We start from the raw sequence: 22,953 nt of genomic DNA, 5'->3' as shown, positions 1-22,953 counted from the left end.
AACACCTATTGCATGAAAGTAGGAGACATGGAAAAGTTCAAGTTTGGAACCTGACAGTCTTGCCTTGGGTCCCAGGCTCGCCACGTACTTGCCAGGTGCTCTAGGGAGTCACCTCACCTTACCGAGCCTCACTTTACTCTTCTATAAAGTGGGGGTCCTAACACCTAGTTTTCACACTCAGGATATTCTTCTTGGCCCTGAGTCCCCAGATACCACTCTGTGCTTTCCTGGAAACTTTTCTTCCCAGAGCAGGCAGGCAGGGAGTTTGGCTACCGGATGAGATGACGGGATGAGGGGGTGGCGGTGAGGAAGCCAGGCAGGCATTTGAATCTTGGCTCTGGAGGCAGCTGCTCCAGCTGGTGCTGGAAGGAATGGGAAAGTGCCCAAGGCTCCTGGGTGTCCCTGAGGCGGGTGCTGCTCTGCCACCTTAAATACCTTCCTTGCTTCTCTCCAGAATGTTGCAACAACCAAAAGTTGCTTCTAGAATATGAGAAGTACCAGGAGCTGCAGCTCAAGTCCCAGAGGATGCAGGAAGAGTATGAAAAACAGCTCCGGGATAATGATGAGACCAAGAGCCAGGCCCTGGAGGAGCTGACTGAGTTTTACGAGGCCAAACTGCAGGAGAAAACCACCCTTCTGGAAGAGGTACTCACAGGAAGCCATGCTGTGCCTCCCTTTCCCAGAGGAAAGCCACCATTCACTCAGATCTCCATGGCTTAGCCACTGTATGCCAGGATGTGTTGTACATGGGGACAGACACGGTTTCTACCGCCAAGGAACTTGTATCTAATGGGAGAGAGAGCCAAATAACATCGCAAATAAATATAACATTACGATTGTCACAAGTTCTGTGAGAGAAAAATATGGGAAGCCTGGGTTTCCAGTGAACAAGACCAAAGGAGAACAGGGATGGGTGTTGGAAAGGTTGGGGTTGAAGTGATGGAGCATGAGGCCTGATTTGGTAGGAAAAGAGGGGAGGCAGGAAGAGAGGACAGACGGGAAGAAGGTGGACAGGTCAAGGGCCCTGTGGCCATGGTCTCCGTTTCTGGAATGGTGCTCACCTCCCACTCCTTGGGACAGGTCCCCATGCTCATCTCACCTCAAGCCCTGTGGGCACAAAGGTGCGGGAGTCCCTTCTCCCCTGACCACATGCCCACTCTCTCCGAGCCAGGCACAGGAAGATGTCAGGCAGCAGCTGCGGGAATTTGAAGAGACCAAGAAGCAGATTGAAGAAGATGAAGACCGAGAAATCCAAGATATCAAAACCAAGTATGAGAAAAAGCTTCGGGATGAAAAGGAATCAAACCTGCGGCTCAAGGGAGAAACAGGCATCATGAGGAAGAAGGTAGCAGGCTGTTCTCCCAGAGACCTGGGGTGGGCGAGGGTGTTGCAGAGAAAGCTGGGGTGGGTGGACTGACCAGCCTGGGGGGCCTGGCCAGGGTCCTGCCTGTCCCCGGCAAGCAGGCCGGGAGAAGAGCACGAGCCAGCGCACACTCACGCAGACGGACCCTCCCCACCACGCCCTCGGAAAGGCAGCCACACAGGCTTCCCTGCTCTCCTTTTCACAGGATATTGGGGTTCCCTGTGTGCAGATAGAGGCTTTCTAGTTTTCACTTATTGGCAAGTAGGATTCAGTCAGTGTTTTCCGAGCTAGCCCTCCGATGGAAATGGAAATGGAAATCAGGTCTTCTGGGGATGACGTAGATGAAGTCTTGGCCTGGGGGCATCCTCAGGCTCTTGGTCCAGGGAGTCGTGGGCGGCTCCCGTTCAGCACTACGGGTGGAAGAGGGAACGGGGGTGTAGGATGCTTAGTTTACAAAGTGAGGAAGATGTTTTTAGTTCACTCACCATCGAGGGTGAGGGAGGATTCAACTCAGTTTCCCCAAAACATTTAGCCCTGGAGAAGCTAAGTTCAAAGCAAGCTCGAGTTTCTTCCTGTTAGAAAGCACACTAGTAAATCCAGGGGACAATCAGTCTTCCCTTCTTGGTCATGGCTAAGATGGCTCATCAGTTAGAGCCCACTTTCTGTGACCTTGATGCAGGGTGGATCCCAGCCTTTCAAGATGAGTGTGGTCACAGAAGTCTCTGGTCCACTTGGCGCACCGGTCTCCGGAACCTCTTGTGAAGACAGTCCTCTCACAGGGGAATGGGCCTGGATGTTATGGGACAAATACTACATCATCCATTTGGCCTGGGAAATTCCTGAACTGTCCCAAATTCTCCAAATATTCATTCCTAAAATCCCAGAAATGTTGAGTGCTAAGTGTTTTCAGGCCACAGAAGGTGGGGTGATTCAGATCACAGTTGGCCGGTGGTGGGGAACCCCTTACATTGAGGCAGTGGGAGGAATGGAGATGAGTTCTGACTTTAGTGGTCTTTGTTGTTGCCGTTCGCTTTTCTAGTTCAGCAGCCTGCAGAAGGAGATTGAAGAACGAACCAATGACATCGAGACCCTAAAAGGAGAGCAGGTGAAGCTGCAAGGAGTCATTAAGTCTCTGGAGAAGGACATCCAAGGCCTCAAGCGAGAGATCCAGGAAAGAGACGAGACTATTCAGGACAAGGTGACAGCTCTCCTTCTGTCCTCCCTCAGCTATGGCCAGATGGGCCAAGGCAAGGAAGGCAAAGCTCAGGGGAGAGAGGGTCTCTAGCTTCTCAGGACGCATTTCTTTAACTCGATGGGGGAACCAGCGGTCAATGAAGCGCCTCTTGTGTGTTTGGCGCTGGGCTAATCGCTATCAACACATCGCATTCAGTTCTGCCAACAACCCAGGGGGCCTGAGAACCCAGTGTTATGGTTCGGGAAGCTGAACTCCAAGAGGCTGGGTATCTCGCCCAGGGGTCACACACTTCAATAGGTGATGGGCTGCGAGAAGAACCTGAGTCAGCTGACTCCACTGCTCCAGGCATCCTCGGAGGCGCTCCCCCATGGACTGGGGGCAGCTCACTTGCCACACTGCCCACGTGGTCCCCGTGTCGCAGTGGGACTCTCCTGGGGTTGACCCTGTCCAGGAGGCTGCTTCTACTTTGGGGATGCCTTTCTTCCAAAACACTCAGATGACAGAGACATCACATTCTGTGGGGCAGACCATGTAGTATCATCCTCCTGAGCACATCCAGATTCCGTGCCCTCCTTTCCATCGCCTCTGCCACTATGGCCCAAGGCAGGAGGAATTCTCCAAGGGCTGAGAACATGGGCTTCAGTGTTAGGGAACTAGGTCTGGCACAGGTTCCATTTACTGGCCATTGCACCTCGAGCAACTTCTCTCAGCCTTCATTTTTCTCACCTATAAAATGGGGATGATCACCACCTCAAGGGGTCTTGTAAGGATGACATGGGATCATGCCTAGATGTCATTTCTGCATGTGAGTATCAGTGTATGAATCTGGGCTTTTTATTTTTATTTTATTTTATTTTATTTTTTAGGGAGGATCCAAAGTTCTGTTCAGATTCTCAAAGGGGGCTTTGACAAGAAAGAGATGAAGGCCTCCTCACCTAGAAAATGGCAACAGCCTCCTAAGCAGTCTAATGGCCTCATTTCCCACCTTCCATCACCATGGACTGGCAGGGTGCAGGTGCAATGCCGCCACTCTCCTGCTCAAAGCCCTTACAGCTCCCCATTGCTACAGCAGGGGTCAGCACGCTCTTTCTGTAAAGGCCTAGGTAGTAAATATTTTTGGCTTTGGAGGCAATGTGGTCTGTCTCAACAAATCAACATGAATCAATACCGCTGCTGTAGAGTGAAACCACCCATAAAAAAAACATTAATGAATGAACTCGGCTGTGTTCCAATAAAGCTTTACAGAACTAGACGGCAGGCCAAATGTGGCCCATAGGCTGTAGTTTGCCAGCCCATTGCCTAGGAGATAAATTCTGAATTCTTTCCCCCAACACGAAGACCCTCACCTCCCTCCTCTATTTCCCCAGCCTCACCTCTCACTTCCCCCATGAACCACCACTTGGCTCTCAAGCCAGTCATTCTCAGCACCCTCAATATATACTTTGCCTTCTGTGCTTTCCTCTTTTACAACATTTGTCACATTTTAGGCTTAGATTTGCTTCTGTATCTTCTTTCCCAGCTAGTGTTTTCTTTTAAGGGCAAGGGACTGTGCTTATATTTGGAAACCCAATACTTGGCAAAAGATCTTCATTCAGTAAATGTTTGAGAGATGGATATATTTATGTTCTGATTACTATCACCATGCAACGAATTAACCTTAAAACTTAGTGATTGAGGCCAGGCGTGGTGGCTCACGCCTGTAATCCCAACACTTTGGGAGGCAGAGGCAGGTGGATCATTGAGGTCAGGAGTTCAAGATCAGCCTGGCCAACATGGTGAAACGCTGTCTCTACTAAAAGTACAAAAATTAGCCGGGAGTGGTGGCACATGCCTGTAATCCCAGCTACTCAGGAGGCTGAGGCAAGAGAATCGCATGAACTTGGAAGACAGAGTTTGCAGTGAGCCGAGATCTTGCCACTGCACTCCAGCCTAGGTGACAGAGTCAGACCCTGTCTCAAAAGGAAAAACTTAGTGATTGAAAGCAACTATTTTATTCTGCTCACAGGTTCCACAGGTCTGGAATCTGGACAGGGTACCACAGAGTGGCTTATCTCTGTCCCCGATGTCTGGGGCCTCAGCTGGGACTACTGGGGGTGACTCAAAACAGCTGGAGGCTGGAAGATCAACATCTAATGTGGCTTCTTCAATCACATGTCTGGCACCTTGGCAGGGATGTCTGGGAGGCTAGGCTCAGCTGGGTCTTTTGACCAGAGTCCCTAATGTGCCCACCAGCCTGGATGTCTCAGTGTAGTTGGACTTCTTACATAGCAGATGGCCTCCCCCAGAGCAGGTGTCCCAAGAGAGCCAGGTAAAAGCTGCTTGGCCTTTTTCGGCCTAGCCTTGGAGGCCACACAGTCTCCCTTCTGTTGCATTATTTGGGTTATGAACAAGTCACTAGTCCAGGCAAATGCAAGGGAAGGGGATTTACTTCCACCTCCTGATGGAGAAGCAGCAAGGTCACGCTGGAGAACAGCTGGAGTGTGGGGTGGAAGACGCTGTGGGGGCCATCGTTGGAAAATACCATTGTTCACAACCTAATATGAATGAGTGAGTGAATGCATGAGAGTCCTGGTACAGAAGCTGAGGGGTCTGTGCTGTAGCTCCGTGGGGAGAGTGCCAGCCTCTGTACTGAGGAAGAGAGGAGAGAAGTCTCCTGGTTGACCTCTTCAACCGGGAGAGTCACAGCCTTCGTGCTCTTTGCCCTAAAGGGCTGCAGTATACCAAAGCCTTACGATATCTCTCACTTCTGTCTCTTCTCACCCCCAGGAGAAGCGAATTTATGATCTGAAAAAGAAAAATCAAGAACTGGGGAAATTCAAGTTTGTGCTTGACTACAAAATAAAGGAGCTGAAGAAGCAAATAGAACCTCGAGAAAATGAGATCAGGGTGATGAAGGAACAGATTCAGGAGGTGAGAAGCCATTTGCAACACTCTGGCCTCTCAGACCCTCTGTCTCTTCTTCCACGATTGGCTAGCTGGCCTCAGGGACTGAGAGGAAGCTCTCCTCACAGTCCTCTCTGCTCCCAAGGTGTATGCAGCCTCCGGTCCACAGCAGTGCAACTGGGAAGGCCGTGGCCCTACTGCAGGCTCAGCTGTCCAAAAGCAAATCGCTTGGGAGTTAACTTGCTGCAGGACCTGGAGATGGGCTTTGGCCCTACCCGTGCCTCCGTGTGCAGTGTTCTGTGCCCTCCTAAGGGAGACGCAGCTATTGGGCATTTGGCCACCAGAGGGCAGTGTGTACTCAGCCAACAGGCTAGCCTTCTGGTTCAACGTTTGTTCTCAAACTGGAAATGTTGGTTGAGACCCTAGGCGAGGCCATGGTGTTTGGACTTCATCTGATAAGGAGTGAGAAGTCATCAGAGGCTCTTGAGCAGAAGAGTGACATAATTAAGAATGTGTTCTGGGAAGCAAACAGGATGAAGGTAGAGAGGCGAGATTAGAAGCAAGATCAACTGGACAAGGGTTTCTGAGAATCCTGTAAGGTCTCCCGTCCCCCTGCACATACCACCTTTCCCTGCAACATATGTTTCCCCATCAGCCTCCCCTGCTGGGCTGACAGTGGAGTCCATGTTGATCTAAAACTGAATTCTTGATTTTTCTCTCCCGCTTCCTCCAGTTTTCCCTCTCAGTTAGTGGTCCATGATCCACCCAGTTACTTAATGCAGAAATGCATAAGTCTTCCTCGATTCTTCACTTCTCGTAACTCCTGTATCCAAATCATCAGCAACATCTATCTGATCAATTTCCAAAACACATCTCACATCAAACCCTCCTTTCCCGCTGCTGCTATCACCCCGCTCCAAGCAGCCACCATCTCTTATATGGACTGGACTCCAGCCTCCAGTCTGGTCTCCATATAGAGGCCTGAGTGAACTCCCCAATGGGGTCCCATCTCACCTACAGTAAAATCCAGAGTCCCAGTCAGGCCCATAAGGTCCTATGGGATCCAGCCTCTCCCTGCCTCTCCAGCCTCCTCTCGAAGCTCCCTTTCCCTGCTCCAGCCCACTGGCTTTCTGACAGTTCCTAAAGTCACGCTTTTCCATCTCAGAACCTCTGCTGCGCTGCTGCCTCTGCCTGGAAGGCTCTTCCCCCAGATCGCCACATGGCTGGTTTCTTTGCATCTTTCCGGTCTCAGTCTATATGCCTTCCCTGACCACCCTAGACAAAATAGGCTTCTGCTCCCCCTCCATCTCCTCTAATTGTTTATGCTGAGCCAGGATAACAGATACAAGGGTATCAGAGAGCACTGATGACCCAACTAGAAGTGCAAGAGCCGTGGTGGTGCCGGTTCTGCCCCATGGCGCCTTTGCTCTGGTAGGCCCCTTAAAGAAGCCCGGTGGAGATCAGTCCAGAGTCAGGGCGCCCAGAGAGGGTATGTCCTTGTGACACTGACTTTTTCCCTGGCTTCTGGGATGAGAAAGGATGTCCCCAGCTGACCACAGACCTGCCTCCACGGGGCCTCCTGCCATTCTTAATTTCCGGGCCCCAAAATGGCAGCTGTCAGTCCATTCGGGGTGCTATAACAAAATACCTTAGAAGGGGTAATTTATAGCCAACAGAATGTATTGCTGAAAGTACTGGAGGCTGGGAAGTCTAAGACCAAGACTCCAGCAGATCTGGTGTCCAGGCCTGTTCCTCACAGATGACACCTGCTATGTGTCCTCTTGTGATGGAAGGGTAAAAGGGGGCAGATAAGCTCCCTCCAGCCTCATAAAAGGGCACAAATCCCATTTGTGAGGGCTCTGCCCTTGTGACCCAATCACCTCCCAAAGAGCTGACCTCACTTTGGGGGTCAGGTTCCACCATAGGAATTTGGGGTGGACGGCACCAAGGTTCAGACCATAGCATCCTGAGAAGATGAGAGGAAGAACAGAGGCCCCACCCACCTGGAGGCCAGCACAGCACTGCCCCCTTTCTCCCTCCTCATTTGACACATTTGTCAGCTGTATTTCAGGTCAGGTCCATTGTTTGCTAATGGTTAGCTTACTTCCCCCACCAACACACCTGGGGGGACCATTCACCTTCTCTGGCAGTTACAGGGGCCAACCATGGCCTTAATGCTCAGCAGGGAATACACTCGCACTTTGGGAGTGATTCCAGCAGGATGCCTCCTACTTCCTTTCGCTGGTGCCAGTTGCTATCAGGGCTGATATCTGGGCCTGGGTGCTTCCAGGAGCCTCTGACCTTGGGGCTTCCCTCTGGGGGTCATAGACGTCTTTGGTTCATGCACTGTGGATCTCCTGTAAAGGTCCTTTTCTCCCAGGAAGAAAGCCTCAAGCCCTCGGCTCATTTGTAGAGCTGCAACCTCTTATAACACTTCCTGATTCAGGTACCTCCCCTCACATACTCTTTTTCCAACTTGGCTCTGATGATTCAAGGGTCCCTTTGCCCTGCCTAGGGGAGAGGTTTCCTGAGGCTTGTTGTTTTAGTTTACACTCATTTATTTACTCATCTAGGGCAGGGTTTTTCAAGCTCAGCACTATTACTATTTTGAGGTAGGTAATTCTCTGTCTTGGAGGGTCTGTCCTGTATATTGTAGAATGTTTAGCAGCATCTCTGGTCTCTACCTGCTAGATCCCAAAAGCACCCCCTATCCAGGGTGTTAAAACTAAAAAATGCCTTCAGACCTTGCCAGAGGTCCCCTGGGGGGCAAAATGCTTTCTATCTCCTGCCTGAGCCCCATTGAGAATCTCTGAGTGCGATGAAAAACACATGGAAAAGTAGATGGAATTTCCACACTGGGAAAGATGCTTGTTTCCACATAATGGGCTAGGCTTCTGGCTGTCCAGCCAGCTACTCAAATTTGACATATTTCCCAATTTTTCTATAAACAGATTATTTTTATTCTCAGAGTAGTATGAGTCTTTGCCTGGGGGAAAAAATGAACAGAAGTAAATAATATACTCCTGTACACCCTCCATGCTAACCTCATCTGTCACTGTTGGCCTGAGATTTAGAGAATGAGGCACTCAGACATGATCTTCGGGAGCCCCTCAGATAGAAGCCCCCTTTCTCTCTTCCAGCTGCCATTGCCTTGGCCTAGGACGCTCTCATCTGTCTCCTCAGCCACACTGGCAGCTCCCGACTGGTCTGCCTGGCCCCCATCTTGCTCTATTCAGTAGAACCTCTGCATCAGGCCCTCCAAGATGCAAATTACATCATTCCATCCTGGTCTAAGCCTTCAGCGGCTCTCTGAGCTTTCAGGGTAAAGGCAAACTTCTCACCATTTGAGCCTCTGCCCTTGGGTCCTGCATGACCTAGCTCAGCCAGCCTCTCCTGTCCCTCCCCTCTCCCCCTTCTTCAAATCCCCCCTCCTGCAGCCACCCTGAGCCACTTGTAGCCTGCAGAGATGCGCCAGGCTGCCCATGTCTCTGGTCCTCTCTGTGCAGGCTGTTCTCTCTGCCTAGAATTCTTTCCCCCTTTGTCCTCTAATACTTTTTCTTCCTCCCAAATCCAGGGGACACATCCCATCTTTTTGGGCGCTGCCTGCTCACCTCCTCTGTGTATACACAGTGCTTTCTGCCTTGACTGCAGTGTTTATCCTACTCCACCTGAATTTCTGACTTACTACTTATCCCTGCAGACCTGAGGCCTCTTGAAGGCAGAAACTACCTCTTAATCAGCTTTAGATCCCTAAGTCTACAACAAGCTGGGCGGCCCTTTCTAATGGGCACATTCTTTAGCTGTGCAAATACCCACACTCAATGGGTGTCCCCTACGAGGTGGTTCTACATAACTCTGCCAATTCTGCCTTCTTATCTTATCATTCCTCTTCCAGAAGCAGGTTGTTTCAGGCTCTTCTCGTGCCCCTCACTATTGCTCTCCTTTGCCCACCACACTTGCCATTATTCGTTCATTCGTCAAATATTTGCATGCCACCTTTATGCCAGGCTTTGGGTCACAGGGCTATTCTGTCTATACAAAATGCTTCTAATAATGAAGAAAACATTCTTCTAAAAGCTGCCCCTTTGTGTCTAGAACATGGATGTGGTTCATTAGGGCCTCCTGGTACCCCCCAGAAGGTTGCCAAGAGCCTTGAAATTTGATAAAAGGCCTGGGATAGACTAGAGAGGGAGGGACTACTCTACCCAGCCGTGAAAAAAACCCAGTGAACTATCCCATTCTCCCAAAACAGTCAGCAAACCTCTCTTTTAACAGAAATACTAGTGTCCACCAGATTTAGTCCATAAGTCATTAGGAATTAGGTCAATGAAAGCTCACGCACGGCTAGTCTCATCCTAATTGGACACTCCAGTTGTCATTCCCATGACTTTTGTTAATATAAATGCAACAGTGAATTTTAAAAAAATCTTTCAGCCCAGGCACAGTGGCTCATGCCTGTAATCCCAGCACTTTGAGAAGCCGAGGTGGGCAGATCACTTGAGGTCAGGAGTTCAAGACCAGCCTGGGCAACATGGTAAAACCCTGTCTCTCCTAAAAATACAAAAAAAAAAAAAAAAAAAAAAAAAAAGCTGGTCATGGTGGCAGTTACCTGTAATCCCAGCTACTTGGGAGGCTGAGGCTAGAGAATTGCTTGAACCCGGAAGCGGAGGTTGCAGTGAGCCAAGATAGAGATCACACGACTGCACTCCAGCCTGGGCAACAGAGCAAGACTCCATCTAAAAAATATGTATTTCAGAAGCTCACTGGTGGTTTCTTATTTTTCCTGTGAAGACAGGACACTTCTCAGTTGTACTTTTTAAGACCTTTCAACAGAATGATGAGGCTGAGGCTCCTTCTCAGCTTCTCCTTTCCTGTTTTATGCCTTAGATGGGTGGTGCCCACGTGTTGGTCCCTGCAAACTTTCTGCTTTAAATGACCCGTGGCCCCAGAGGGTCGAGATTCGCTCATACAACTTCACAAAGCAGGCGAGGAAGGCGCCTCTCTGGGGAGCCCTGCCTCAGGTTAGAGTTGAGGTTCTAGTATTTGGGTGGCACCACTTTATAAAGAATTCAAGAAAATAAAACAATCAGCATGGTTGAAGGAAAGGGAAAGTGACTCAGAGGGAAAACGTGGAAACACGTGATGCTGGTTTAACATATCAGTCCAGGGGCGGGGAGCTGTTAGGAAAGCAAGTAGAGAAAGGTTTTGATCCAGAGGACACAGAAGGGGATGAGAAAAGAAATGCCCGGGTATCAGGGGCGGCGTCCCCACTGAAAGACTACGATTCTCAAATACAGTTTTCATTATCTCACTTTCTTCTTCTTGACTCGTTTCCCTTGTTCTCTACAGATGGAAGCCGAACTGGAGAATTTCCATAAGCAGAACACTCAACTGGAGCTGAACATCACAGAATTGTGGCAGAAACTGAGAGCCACCGATCAGGAGATGCGCAGAGAGAGACAGAAGGTGTGAGGGTTTCAGAGTCTGGCAGCTCTTGGATTCAGGATCTGGCACCTATCTGCAATGGGCAGCTGGCTTCCAAGAGACAGAGCCAGCCCACTGCGAGGACATGTTTCCCATTTTAACTCACATTCTTTACTTGCTCCCAGCCCTGCCTGCTTTCAGGCCCATGTAGATTTACATCACTGAACTCATCTGAGACTATAAAATCACTTTGGGTAAGTGATCAAGGAGGTGGCAAGTCAGCGTGGCAGGAATATTTGTAGCATTTGGCTTCTTTGGCGGAGGAAAGTACATGCTCAGAGAGGCAATTTTGTTGCCACTGGTTTAAGGCTTTGACAACCAAAAAATTGCAGAGGCCAGGGGAACTTCAAAGATCATCGATTCCCATTTCTCTGTGTTACAAATAAGAAAAATTAGGCCCCCAAAATTGGGAGATTAAGAAACTTCACCCAGCACCCACAGCTAGGTAGTACACACAGAGCTAGTAATGGAATCCAGGTTTTCTGGACATGGGCCTGGACACGGTTGTGCCCTCTTCCCTAGCACAGGCCACTCCTTAACATTTGTTGAATAAGATTGGAACTTTCCGTCCGGGCACAGTGGTTCATGCCTATAATCCTAGCACTTTGGGAGGCCGAGGTAGGCGGATCACAAGATCAAGAGTTCAAGACCAGCCTGGCCAACATAGTGAAACCCCGTCTCTACTAAAAATACAAAAATTAGCCAGGCATGGTGGCACGTGCCTGTAGTCCTAGCTAACTGGGAGACTGAGGCGGGAGAATTGCTTGAACCTGGGAGGCAGAGGTTGCAGTGAGCCAAGATTGCACTACTACACTCCAGCCTGGGTGACAGAGCGAGACTCCGTCTAAAAAAAAAAAAAAAAAGATTGGAACTTTCCATTCTCTGCAGTAAGCATTAATTAACTCTGCACTAGGTAACACTAGCAGCTGCAGAGCCATAAATGTGAACTGATACAGATCCTGCTCTTTCCAAGCTGAAGACGATGATCAGGAATTTGTGGCATGTGCATAATAGTTACATTGAGAGGTGGAAAATGGTGGAACATGTAGAAAGGGCCATGGATGGCAGCAAGAGAAAGGAGAGACTTTCTCCAGGTCAGGGCTGGGGAAGACAGGGAAAAGCACGATGAAGAGGGGACGCTAGCCCAAGTGTGTAGATAAACCAACCTGACCCCTTACATCGGCGCTCCTGACTATCGGGAAGGGTAAGCACTGGATGAGCTAATACGGGGGACGTGGAAGCCCCGGCCAGGAATCTGCAAGAGAGAAATGATGCCATCTGTGTTGGCTCTAAAGGGATATGGGAAACCACATGAGCTTCCTTTCATATTTTAAGGCCTGTGGTCCTGAAGGAAATCAGAGCCAATAAAGAAGCCCATCTGTGTGGCCTCTTAAGGATGAAGCCCCATATAGGCTGTTCAGGCCAGGTGCCCAGCCGAGGGCAGGTGCACAAGACTTTTTGTGCCTCCATCTGTTGGCTCTGTGCCCATCTAAGTCTCTGTGCCCAGTGTGGCCCCTGGTGGTCAGCTGTGAGTCCCAGATGAGGCGTCTCTTTTCCCTTGCTGTGCCATTAACCTCTGCCTGCAGCCCCCGCCCCTCCACCTGGAGAGCACCCTACAGTGCCAGAAGGAAATGTCTCTGTCTTGCAGGAGCGAGACTTGGAAGCGCTCGTCAAAAGGTTCAAAACAGACCTCCACAACTGCGTAGCCTATATTCAGGAGCCGCGGCTGCTGAAGGAGAAGATTCGAGGTCTCTTTGAGAAGTACGTGCAGCGAGCAGACATGGTAAGTTCAGCCTCCCCTCCTGCCAGCCCTGCCCTCCAGGGTCTCGTCCCCCTCACTGAGAACCTCCTGGGCCCCGTCAGGTGGAGATCGCAGGGCTGAACACAGACCTGCAGCAGGAGTACGCCCGGCAGCGGGAGCATCTGGAGAGGAACCTGGCCACTCTCAAGAAGAAGGTGGTCAAGGAGGGCGAGCTGCACCGCACAGACTACGTCCGCATCATGCAGGTACCTGCACACTCCCCTCGGCCCCTGGGGATGCCAAGCCATCAAGGGTCCCTCTGAGACCACCTGTCTTCAGAGCTACCCAGGTGTCTGGGGGCCCAGTAGCTCCCCCTAAAGTCTTATTTTGGCTCCTCTCCTCTGAGCTCATCTTGGCTGTGACTGTGGCTGAGAGCTCACCTAGGAGGTTTTCTAGGCACTTCCATGCTGCACCCTGCCCCCCACCCCACCAATGCCCACCTCCCTTCCCCAGGCACCCTGTTCTTCTTTTCTACCCCATCTTTATCCAGAGCACACCTATGTCCTGCCCCACTCCTCTCATCAGCCCCTGGGCCCTCTAGACCTTCATCCACATCATCTTAGCTCTCCTGAGCCTCTCCCTTCTCTCTTCTGTTCCCAACTCCCATTTCACCTGACTTTGTCTTGCTCCTTTTTATTCTGCTACCCATATCTCGTGGCCACGCCTCATCTGATTTTTCTGGTGCCTCAGGTCCCTACCCTTATCTCTTGTGTCCTGAGTTATCCACACCCTCCCAGAGCTGGCCTCACTCTGGTTTAATAAGCGCCTCACACCCACCTCCCCGGATCCTTCATAGGCTGTTCAGAGAGCCTGACCCCATTACTGCCGCCTCCACACAGGCACGTTATCAGGAATGCCAGTCGGGATTCTTCTGCCAGATTTCTGTTTGGGTATCAGTATCGTCTGAGGCAATTAATGTGAATTAGTATCAAAAGGGAACATCAGAATCACATTTATAAAGCACGTACCTTTTTATGTTCACATTTCTTTAATGCCATAATTAAAATACTGGAATGAGAACAGGTTGCAATTAGATTGAAACAAACCAGTTCCCAGCTTGGCCAGTTCATACACAGCTGGGCAGAGCACACTGTGATGCAGGCCAGATCCAGGCATGGCTGGTCTCATGCCATCTTACGACCAGTCCCCACTGAAAAGCAGCCCAGTCCATCTACCCATTGTCCTACTCCGTGGCCATGAAAGCTGTCAGAGGCCCAGAGATAGAAGTGCCTCCAGTTGGTGGAGCCCTCAGACACCAGCAGCCGTACACTGAACCACTACCTGGGGCTCTGGAGTGCAGCAAGCAGGGAAGGGGAACCAGGGTGACAGCAGGAGGCATTGTCAGCTGCTGACATCACCCAGCACCCTCTGTGCCCTATCACCAGAGCACAGGCCTGAGGAACTGGGTCCCTCTCTCCATGCCAAGCAGCCAAAGCAAACATCGGTGTAGGAGAAGGAAGACCACAGGCTAGCCAGAGGGTGTGAGCATCAGCATGAGGCTGCTGGGGCCGGCATCCTGTCCTCTTCTGCTTCCCCATGCCCTGGAGGGTGCTGGGCCAGGGTGGGGTGGAAAGCAGAGGAGACCCAAGCGGGGCCTCCCTGATGGCTAGCAGAGTGAAGTCCCTGGAAGAACATTTTCTCCAGGAGCATTGTAACCTGCATGTTGGGGAGTCCCATGGATCCAAATAAGTAACTCCAGCAACTGCAGGAAGTAAGAAGGGGCCCGGGGCGGGGGTGTGTGGCAGGGGGTGCAGGTCTCCGGGTCCGCACCCCTTCAACCAGAAAGAGACTGCTTGTTGATAACAGTGGGGCTCTTTTTGTTGGCAAAAAGCTTGGAAGATTAAAAAAAAAAAAAAAAAGTTTTCAAAACCACTGTGCCGACCCTGGTTTACCCTGCTCCGCCACTCTTCTGCCAGGAGACCTTGGGTAAATTCCTTAACTCAAGGAGCCACCCTCCCTATCTGTAAAACAAGGAAGAAAACAGCAACCTGAGGGCTGGGGGAGTTCCTGCAAGATCGAATGGGATAACCATATGAGGCACCAGGCACTGGCCTGGTACAGAATAAGTGCTCAAAAAAAAGCAATTTCCAGCTGGGTACAGTGGCTCACGCCTGTAATCCTAGCACTCTGGGAGGCCGAGGCAGGCAGATCACGAAGTCAGAAGATCGAGACCATCCTGGCTAACACGGTGAAACCCTGTCTCTACTAAAAATACAAAAAATTAGCCGGGTGTGGTGGCGGGCATCTGTAGTCCCAGCTACTCGGGAGGCTGAGGCAGGAGAATGGCGTGAACCCGGGAGGCGGAGCTTGCAGTGAGCCAAGATCACGCCACTGTGCTCCAGACTGGGTAACAGAGCAAGACTCCGTCTCAAAAAAAAAAAAAAGAAAGAAAGAAAAAAACGGCAATTTCCATCCTCGTCATCCAAGCAGAGGACCTATCCAAGAACCAAGGTAGAAATCCAGTGGGAAAGCCTAGAAGTCCATCACAGGATGGGCCACTGGTGCCTGTGGACTGCAGGTGGCAGGGGATGGAGGGTGGATGGCACAACTGATTCCAGACCCTCAGTTGGTGGCCTTGGTGTATGCTGGTCAGGAGCTAGCTGAACCTCATCTTCAGGTTGCCATGGCCCTGGCACTTCAATCCAAAAAGGCTGAGGAAGGCCGCGGCAAACATGGCATCTAAGAGTAACTCATTAGAAAATAACAGAAAATGAGGTCACTGTCTCATTTGCATATTCAGACAGGAGCTCAGCCTCCCCACTCCATTCCTTAGCACACTGGCAGATATGAAAATAAGAGTTGCTATGAGATACAAACATCTAGGACACGCATTTTATTCATTCAGTACACATTTTTTGAGGGCTTCCTGTACAGCAAGCTCTGTGTCAGTCACAGAGGATTCCAAGATGAATGTGATAGTGTTCCTACTCTCAAGGAGTTCATCACTGGGAACCTGGACCAGATAAAAATAATTACTGCTCAACTCATTGTATGCAGTGCTGTGGGCTCATCCTGGAAAAGGGGTTCAGTGATGCCTTCAGGACTTGTGGAAGGTTTCTGGGGCAAGGGGCATTTGAGCTGGGCCTTGAAGGGTGAGTAGAGGTTGATCATGGACAAGTCAGGGAAGAGCCTTCCAGGCTGTGGGAACAACCTGAGAAAAAGCAGAGAAGAATGAGGCCTGTGAGGTGCTTGGAGACCCAGGAGTCCAAAAGAAGAGCGTCCAAGTGGAGAAGAACCCACTGAAATGGTTGGTGGCTGAGGGTCATGTTGAAAAGGGCCTCCATGCCATGCCAAAAAGTACAGTTTGTCCTGTAAACAGGCTCCACCCAAGGTTTCTTAGGTAGGGGTGTCTTTGTTTGGAAAAGACAAAACACTCCATTGGCAAGGTGGGAAGACTGGTGGGGAAAGAGGCAGGTGGCAGAAAAACCCGTTAGCAAGTGACTGTCATGTTAAGGGTAGATGAGAAGGACTTGGAAAGGGGAAAGTTGTGGTGTCAAAAGGCATTTCGGAGTAGAAATGACAAATAGAAATGTCAGGTTAGACATGGGAGGAAGGCTGAAAGAACGGAGGATTCCAGGATGGCTCATTTGTGCAGTTAGGCAGATGGTGAGCCCACTAACTGTGGGTTCCAGAAAGATGTCACTGATGCAAGGATTCCAAGTCCATGGAATAAATCTGTTGCCTGCTTTTTCCGGGCTGTGAGGTATTGCCATATTCTAAAGGCATCGACTCAGGCCATGCCATTAGGGGGCGCTGTAGGCATTCCCTTCTCTTCTCTGCTCAAATCGGAGGTCTGGAAAGACCTGCCGGGGTCATCAGTCAGTTCCAAAGGCCAAAGGCAGTCCTGGACAGCTTGGCAGAGCCCCTTTGCTTAGAAAGCTTTTTACATAAACAGTTTCACATCCCCCAAGACTTGGCACCTTGGTGGACCCCAGGTCAGGTTTCCTCTGCAGCTATGTAGACCTGGGTGGGGGTCTGGAGGATTGGAGGGGATTTGGAGGTCAAACTGACCAGGGAGCGATCAGGAAGAGAAGGCTCAGCAAACCCATTGCATTCACATTTTTAATTCACAAAGCCATCCAAAGCATAAACAGTTGACCTCAATGTGACCTCAGGACCCCTCAGAACACAGGCCATCCCAGAAAACATTTTGCGGGTAGCCCAACTTATATATATTGGGAGTGTCCTTGGCCATGATACTATGTGAGGTATTGGAATGGAGGTGACAGAAATGTGAGGGGGGACAGCAGAGCCTGGAAAGCAGTAGTCATGGAGGAACAGGGCACTCTGGATGGAGGCATGACAGGGTTCAGACCCCAGCTCTACCACTGAGGTACGGCCTCAGTTTCCTCACAAGGTTGGTGTAAGGAGGAACTGAGGGACTGTATGCACGCTGTTTGATACATTGCAGTGATCCAATCAACCCTTGCAATTGTGGTTACTCTTATTATTGTTATCATCAAGCTCTTCCTGCCTTAGGTTCTCCTTTCCAACCTCCTGGCTCTGGGCCTGGAACACTCTTCTCCTCTGTCTCCCCGGGAGCCCTCCTCACACTGGGTTGGGCCCCTGCTTCAGCCTCTCATGGCAGCTCTGCACTGGAGCCAAGCGGGACCTCCCACGTCTGGCACAGTGACCAGTGTAAGCTTTCAGGAACTGGTTCTTACTTATTTAAATGAATAAGTGAATGAATGAATGAATGAATGAATGAATGAATGAATGAACAGAACAAGAGAGTCAGGCTGCACTGAGTGGTGGGCCTCAATCATACTCCAACAAGGATCAAGCCCTGGAGACCCATTTAGGTGAGGGAGCATCATGAAGATGTCAGAGGTTGGCAGGGGGGTCAGAAACTGGCATTCACACCAACAGGTACCAGGAGCCAGAAATCCCAATCACAGTGACAGGGCTGTAGAGGGTGGAGGGGGTGGGGAGAAACCAGGACAGGGCTCCACTTGCGGGGCGGGGCGCTTTACAGCAGAACAGGGGAGAGCGCTAAGAGCTGGTGACAAACCAGCAGGAAGGGTGAACATCAGAATCAGATCAGACACAAAAGCAATAGGACTCAGTGACAGAATGGAAGGAGATGACCAAAAAGAGGAAGCAACTAAAGATGCAAACTGTGAGAGAACTCGAATTGCGCTTTCAGTTTCTAGTGCTTATTCTGATGATTATTAATGAGTTATTTAATGAGGATCAGGAGAAGTGAAGCTTAGCAAAGCCTACTGAAAGGAGAAATGGAGAGAGACCTGGAGCGAGCAAGCTTGCCCCTGTGGCTCTAAGACCCTCCCTTCTGTTCTGATCTCTCACCTCTCCCTTATCCCTTGGTTTGTAACTTCCTTATTAGTAAGAATCTCATCTTACTCAGTTTGGTATCCACTGCATTAGTTATTCATTTTCTCATCCATTTCACACATATTTATTGAGCACCTCTAACATGCAAGGCAGGGTCCAAGGTCCATAACCCAATAAATATGTATTGAATTGATCATGTCATGATAGCAAGTCTATCAAGGAGAAAGTCCATGGGAGGATCTAGCAGAGTTTTACCAGCAGCATCTGGAAAGGAAATGTGGGAAACCTATCACTGTTATGAGAAAATCTGGAACTGTAATGTTCCCCACCCTCCCTCCCAAACTGGGGAGACCAAAGAATGACAAGTCCAGCGTGGCGAGTGGATGAATTTATTTAGGTGTTCCATGCGGGGCACTCCTGGGCAGCCGCAGGACCGCTCTAGAGACCTGCATTGCCTCCCATCTCGAAGCTGCTTTTAAGCTAATTTTCTGGCTCTTCACCTCAGTGTATGTGCCATGGGACTGTTTTCCTTGGTAGGTTTTCAGGTATCTTCTAGGATGTTTGGATTCTCAGGGACACCTGCGCCTCAGCTGGACACCATGGCCTTGACTAACTGCCTGGCCTTGAGGGTTCAGACAGTGAGCATACACCCTTAAGTAACCTGGTGGGGGACCCATCACACCACAGTCACCAAGGCCTGGGTTGGTTAAAAGGGTAAAGCATTCAATGGAGAAAACATCTGACTCAGAAACACAAGTACAGATCCTAGCATCAAGAATGAAGGGTTGACAATGAGGACTAGGCATTTCATCTGAGAGAGAGAATTTCATGACTATAAAGGAATACCTGAGGCTGGGTAATTTATAAAGAAAAGAGATTTATTTGGCTCACAGTTCTGAGGGCTGTACAGGAAGCATGGCGCCAGCATTGCCTCTGGTCAAGACCCCAGGAAGCTTTTACTCATGATGGAAGGCAGAGGAGGAGCAAGCATGTTACATGGCAAAAGAGGGAGCAGGAGAGGAGAAGGGGCCAGGTTTTTTTTTTTTTTTTTTTTTTTTTTTGTGATGGAGTCTCACTCTGTCACCCAGGCTGGAGCACAGTGGCACCATCTTGGCTCACTGCAAGCTCCGCCTCCTGGGTTCATGCCATTCTCCTGCCTCAGCCTCCCGAGTAGCTGGGACTACAGGCACCCGCCACCATGCCCAGCTAATTGTTTGTATTTTTAGCAGAGACGGGATTTCACTGTGTTAGCCAAGATGGTCTCGATCTCCTGACCTCGTGATCTGCCTGTCTGAGCCTACCAAAGTGCTGGGATTACAGGTGTAAGCCACCGCACCCAGCCGGGACCAGGTTCTTTTAAAACAACTAGTTCTTGCAGGAACGAATAGAACAAGCACTCACTCATTACCACGAGCATGGCACCAAGCCCTTCATGAGGAATCTGCTCCCACGACCCAAAGACCTCCCTCTAGGCCCCACCTCCAACACTGGAGATCAATTTTCAACAGGAGATTTCGAGGAGACAAACATCCAAACTATATTGTAAGGAATACTGAAATTAAGTAATATACTGGAAGTCTAAAGGTGTAGGTCTGTGCTTTAGATGAAGCATTTCTGGAGGAAAAGAATCTGTTGCGGTGTCTCTAGCCCGACCCCCGCTCCCTCCTGGGCTCCACAGGTACCTCCCCACAGCAGAGGACTGTTTGTCACAGCTCAGGGAGAACAGTGCTTAAGACCGTCCTGTTCACTGGGCTCTGACTCCGTAGCCCCCACTCGTGAGATAATGTCCCAAGTAGAAGCACAGTTTGTTCCTGGCACAGGTCCATTTTACGTAGATTTGGCCTGCAACTGCCTTTTCTGGTGTGCGGACCCTCAGGTGCTTTGCAACTGAAAGTGTGGTCTGGCCTGCAGACCAGCAGCAGCATCTTTTGGAAGTCCAATGCAGGATTTCAGGGCCCATCCCAGACCTATGAGTCAGAGTGGCAGCTAACAAGGTGGTCAGGTGATGTATTTGTATGGTCATACATGAGGCACTGCTGTAGACAAGCCACTGTGGCTGTGGGATCTAAGAGCAAAGTGGCCAGTCTCTTTGGGCCCTTGGGGATGGGGCTCCTCCTTGGGGTACTTGTGCTGGGTGTGAAATGGAAGGCAGAGATTTGAGGTGTGGGAAAAGAGGAGAGAAGAGACTGTTTGGTCCCAGGGTGCAGAGGCTGCACCACCTTGCCCCCAGCAAGCTTCGTTCTCACTCCTGTCGACTCCCCTCCTTTCACTCTGCATTCCAGTGATGCAGGACTGCTGCAGGTCTCCCCCACCCCCATCAGCTGTGTCATATTCTGTGCCTTTGCTCCTGCTGTTCTAGTTGTCTGGGACACCTTTACCGTCTCCTTGGTGACTCCTTCAAGCCTCAGCCCGGGAGTCAGTTCCTAGGAATCCACCCTAGTCATTCAGGCAGAAGTAAGCATCTTTCCTCTAGGCCCACTCCTCCATCACAGCAAGGTGGCCACCATGCTAAACTGTACACACGCCCCCCACTAAACTGTAAACTCCTCAAGAGCAGAAGCTAAGATTTACTCTCTATACTCTAGGATTAGCATAGTATCTCTATAATATTGCATGATTAAATTATGGGTACTCTATAAACATTTATTAGGTAGATAGTTGCATGGATGAATGGATGGATGGATATTTGTCAAACACAAATCAGAGAAGTGAGCTTCCAATGGATGCAGCAAACGTTAATTATCCATGTACTTTTCTGTTTTACTCACTAAATAGCATGCTGCTGAGCGCAGACCATGTCCTATTTCTGTTTGCATTTTATGCACTTCCCAGATAGCCTATAAATATGGGTTCAGCAAATGAATGAAAAATGAATGAAGTACAGCACAGCGCTTACGAACTCTGGAGTTGGGGTTAGAATCCTGACTCTACCGATTGCTAGCTGTGTAATTGAGCAAGTCATATACCTCTCTGTGCCTCAGTTTTCTCTTCTGTAAAATTGTGATTGTAATAACAACCCAGCCATAGGGTTGTTATGATGCATTTAAACTCCTATAAAAAGTGCGTGGAAAAGCGTTGTTGTTGCTGTTGACGTTGCAACAACAAGTGGATGGGGGAATGGTGCTGAGTCCACCTGAAGGTAAGTTAGCTGGTTCCTTAAGAGGCCGAGCAATAGGCTGGAATAAAGGCTCACGCCCCAGTAGAGGATCCAGAGTTCTGGATCCAGAGTTCTGGATCCAGGCCTAACCCTGCCCATTCCCCATACACTCAGCCCAGGAGGGCGTGCCATGTGCCCACTGACCACGCATCTGTCCACACTCCCTCAATCTTCCCCCTTTTTCTGCAGGAAAATGTCTCTCTGATCAAGGAAATTAATGAGCTCCGCAGGGAGCTGAAGTTCACTCGGTCCCAAGTTTATGACCTCGAAGCAGCTCTGAAACTGACCAAGAAAGTCCGACCACAAGAAGTTTCAGAGACAGGTAATGTCACCAGTGGCCAGGGGAGATGGGCATTGGGACGAAGGGATTCATGCAGCCGCAGGCAGGTCTCCCTTTGGCTTCCTTCTGTATCAGGTCACATCTCCACATAGCCGTCTGGGATCCTGTCCGGGGCACATGCCTGCTCTCCGAGGAATCTGTGAGGGCCTTCCCACACTCAGACACACACAGGTCCACAGTCCCCTGGCTGACATCCGTGAGGTTAGCTACAGTTCAGAATACAGACTCTTTCAGATTTTGGAAAGTGAATACTTTATGTAACATTCCCAGAGGGGTCTGGGGCAATGCCCTGAAATCAAACACTTTAGTATTTCTGTAGTGACATATGAATATTCACACTAAGCTTCCTGAATTTAAAAAGGCACTCCGTTTTTAGATCTTCTTGCATTTTAGAATAGTGAATAAGGGATTGTGAACCTGTACAATTAAAATGAAGACAAAAAGCAAGATGAGAAGCTATTTAAAGGAAGAGGGGAAATCATTACATAAATATTAAATGAGTCAGTTACTGCAATTATATCCTAAAGTTCCTCTGAATTTCTGACGGCCAAGGCAAAAAGAGAAACAAAGAAATATGATCGTTTATATTATTCTTATTGTATGGCAAAAGGGAGCTTTTTTCTGGAGAAACAAACGTTTCCCTGGCAATAAATTCTCTGAGAAACTTAGCACATGGATCCTTAGGAAAAGAATGAGTAACAATGAACAGCCTTTAATTACACATGCCGCTTTCAGGCCCCAAAGAAGCATTTTTTAAGTATCCATTCCTTATCTGGACAATCAATAAAACCAAGAGATTAAGGCATCTCTATGGCAAACTAAGCCATCACGGTTCAAGTTTTTGTTTTCTGGTGGTTTGCATTCAGGAATAAAGATTAGAGGCTTGAACTGAAACATCCCATAGCTATGGATTGGGTCTCTGAAGTGTCAGTTGTTTCTTGTACCATGATCACATAGGATTATGATGTGGAAAGGTGGCTGAAAGGTACACAGGAACCTTGTACTACTTTTGCAACTTCTTTTCGGTCTTCAACTATATAACTATATATATTTAATAACAAAATTAAATACATATATGTAAAATCTTATATATGTATTTAATTTTGTCGTTTTGTGCACTTTTGGCTAGGGTTGAAGTTGAGACAAGTGTAAACCCTGAGTAGTACCTGAAGTGGCAATACCAGGCCTACGGAGTTGATGTGAGAGCACAGCGTGTGTCATAAAGACTGAAATACTTGCGGCCGGGTGCGGTGGCTCACATCTGTAATCCCAGCACTTTGGGAGGCTGAGGCAGGCGGATCACAAGGTCAAGAGATCGAGACCATCCTGGCCAGCATGGTGAAACCCCGTCTCTACTAAAAATACAAAAATTAGCTGGGCATGGTGGCGCAGGCCTGTAGTCCCAGCTACTCGGGAGGCTGAGGCAGGAGAATTGCTT

The 22,953-nt window shown here is 49.5% G+C and overlaps 1 protein-coding gene and 1 long non-coding RNA gene across 6 annotated transcripts in view; one reads left to right on the top strand and one right to left on the bottom strand.

The window, feature by feature from the left end:
• The window catches only part of LOC105494873 (uncharacterized), an 86,205-nt gene that overhangs the window by 38,151 nt on the left and 25,101 nt on the right, over nucleotides 1-22,953 (bottom strand). The window lies entirely within an intron of this gene.
• Nucleotides 1-22,953, top strand: part of LOC105494874 (cilia and flagella associated protein 57) — a 76,204-nt gene that overhangs the window by 43,280 nt on the left and 9,971 nt on the right. For 2 of the 5 annotated variants that reach the window (XM_011763795.2, XM_071094637.1), the window contains exons 15-22: nucleotides 455-645; nucleotides 1,172-1,345; nucleotides 2,403-2,561; nucleotides 5,325-5,468; nucleotides 10,791-10,907; nucleotides 12,574-12,708; nucleotides 12,789-12,932; nucleotides 21,365-21,497. In XM_011763795.2, coding sequence (XP_011762097.1) covers nucleotides 455-645; nucleotides 1,172-1,345; nucleotides 2,403-2,561; nucleotides 5,325-5,468; nucleotides 10,791-10,907; nucleotides 12,574-12,708; nucleotides 12,789-12,932; nucleotides 21,365-21,497 — 1,197 coding nt within the window. Of the gene's footprint in view, nucleotides 1-454; nucleotides 646-1,171; nucleotides 1,346-2,402; nucleotides 2,562-5,324; nucleotides 5,469-10,371; nucleotides 10,463-10,790; nucleotides 10,908-12,573; nucleotides 12,709-12,788; nucleotides 12,933-13,522; nucleotides 13,661-14,111; nucleotides 14,403-21,364; nucleotides 21,498-22,953 lie in introns of those variants that run through there. The other 3 variants (XM_011763800.2, XM_071094646.1, XM_071094654.1) reach the window with 3 other exon arrangements.

This window comes from Macaca nemestrina, chromosome 1 (assembly GCF_043159975.1).
Source record: "Macaca nemestrina isolate mMacNem1 chromosome 1, mMacNem.hap1, whole genome shotgun sequence".
NCBI lineage: Eukaryota > Metazoa > Chordata > Mammalia > Primates > Cercopithecidae > Macaca > Macaca nemestrina.
This window is presented reverse-complemented; position numbering and strand designations above follow the sequence as displayed.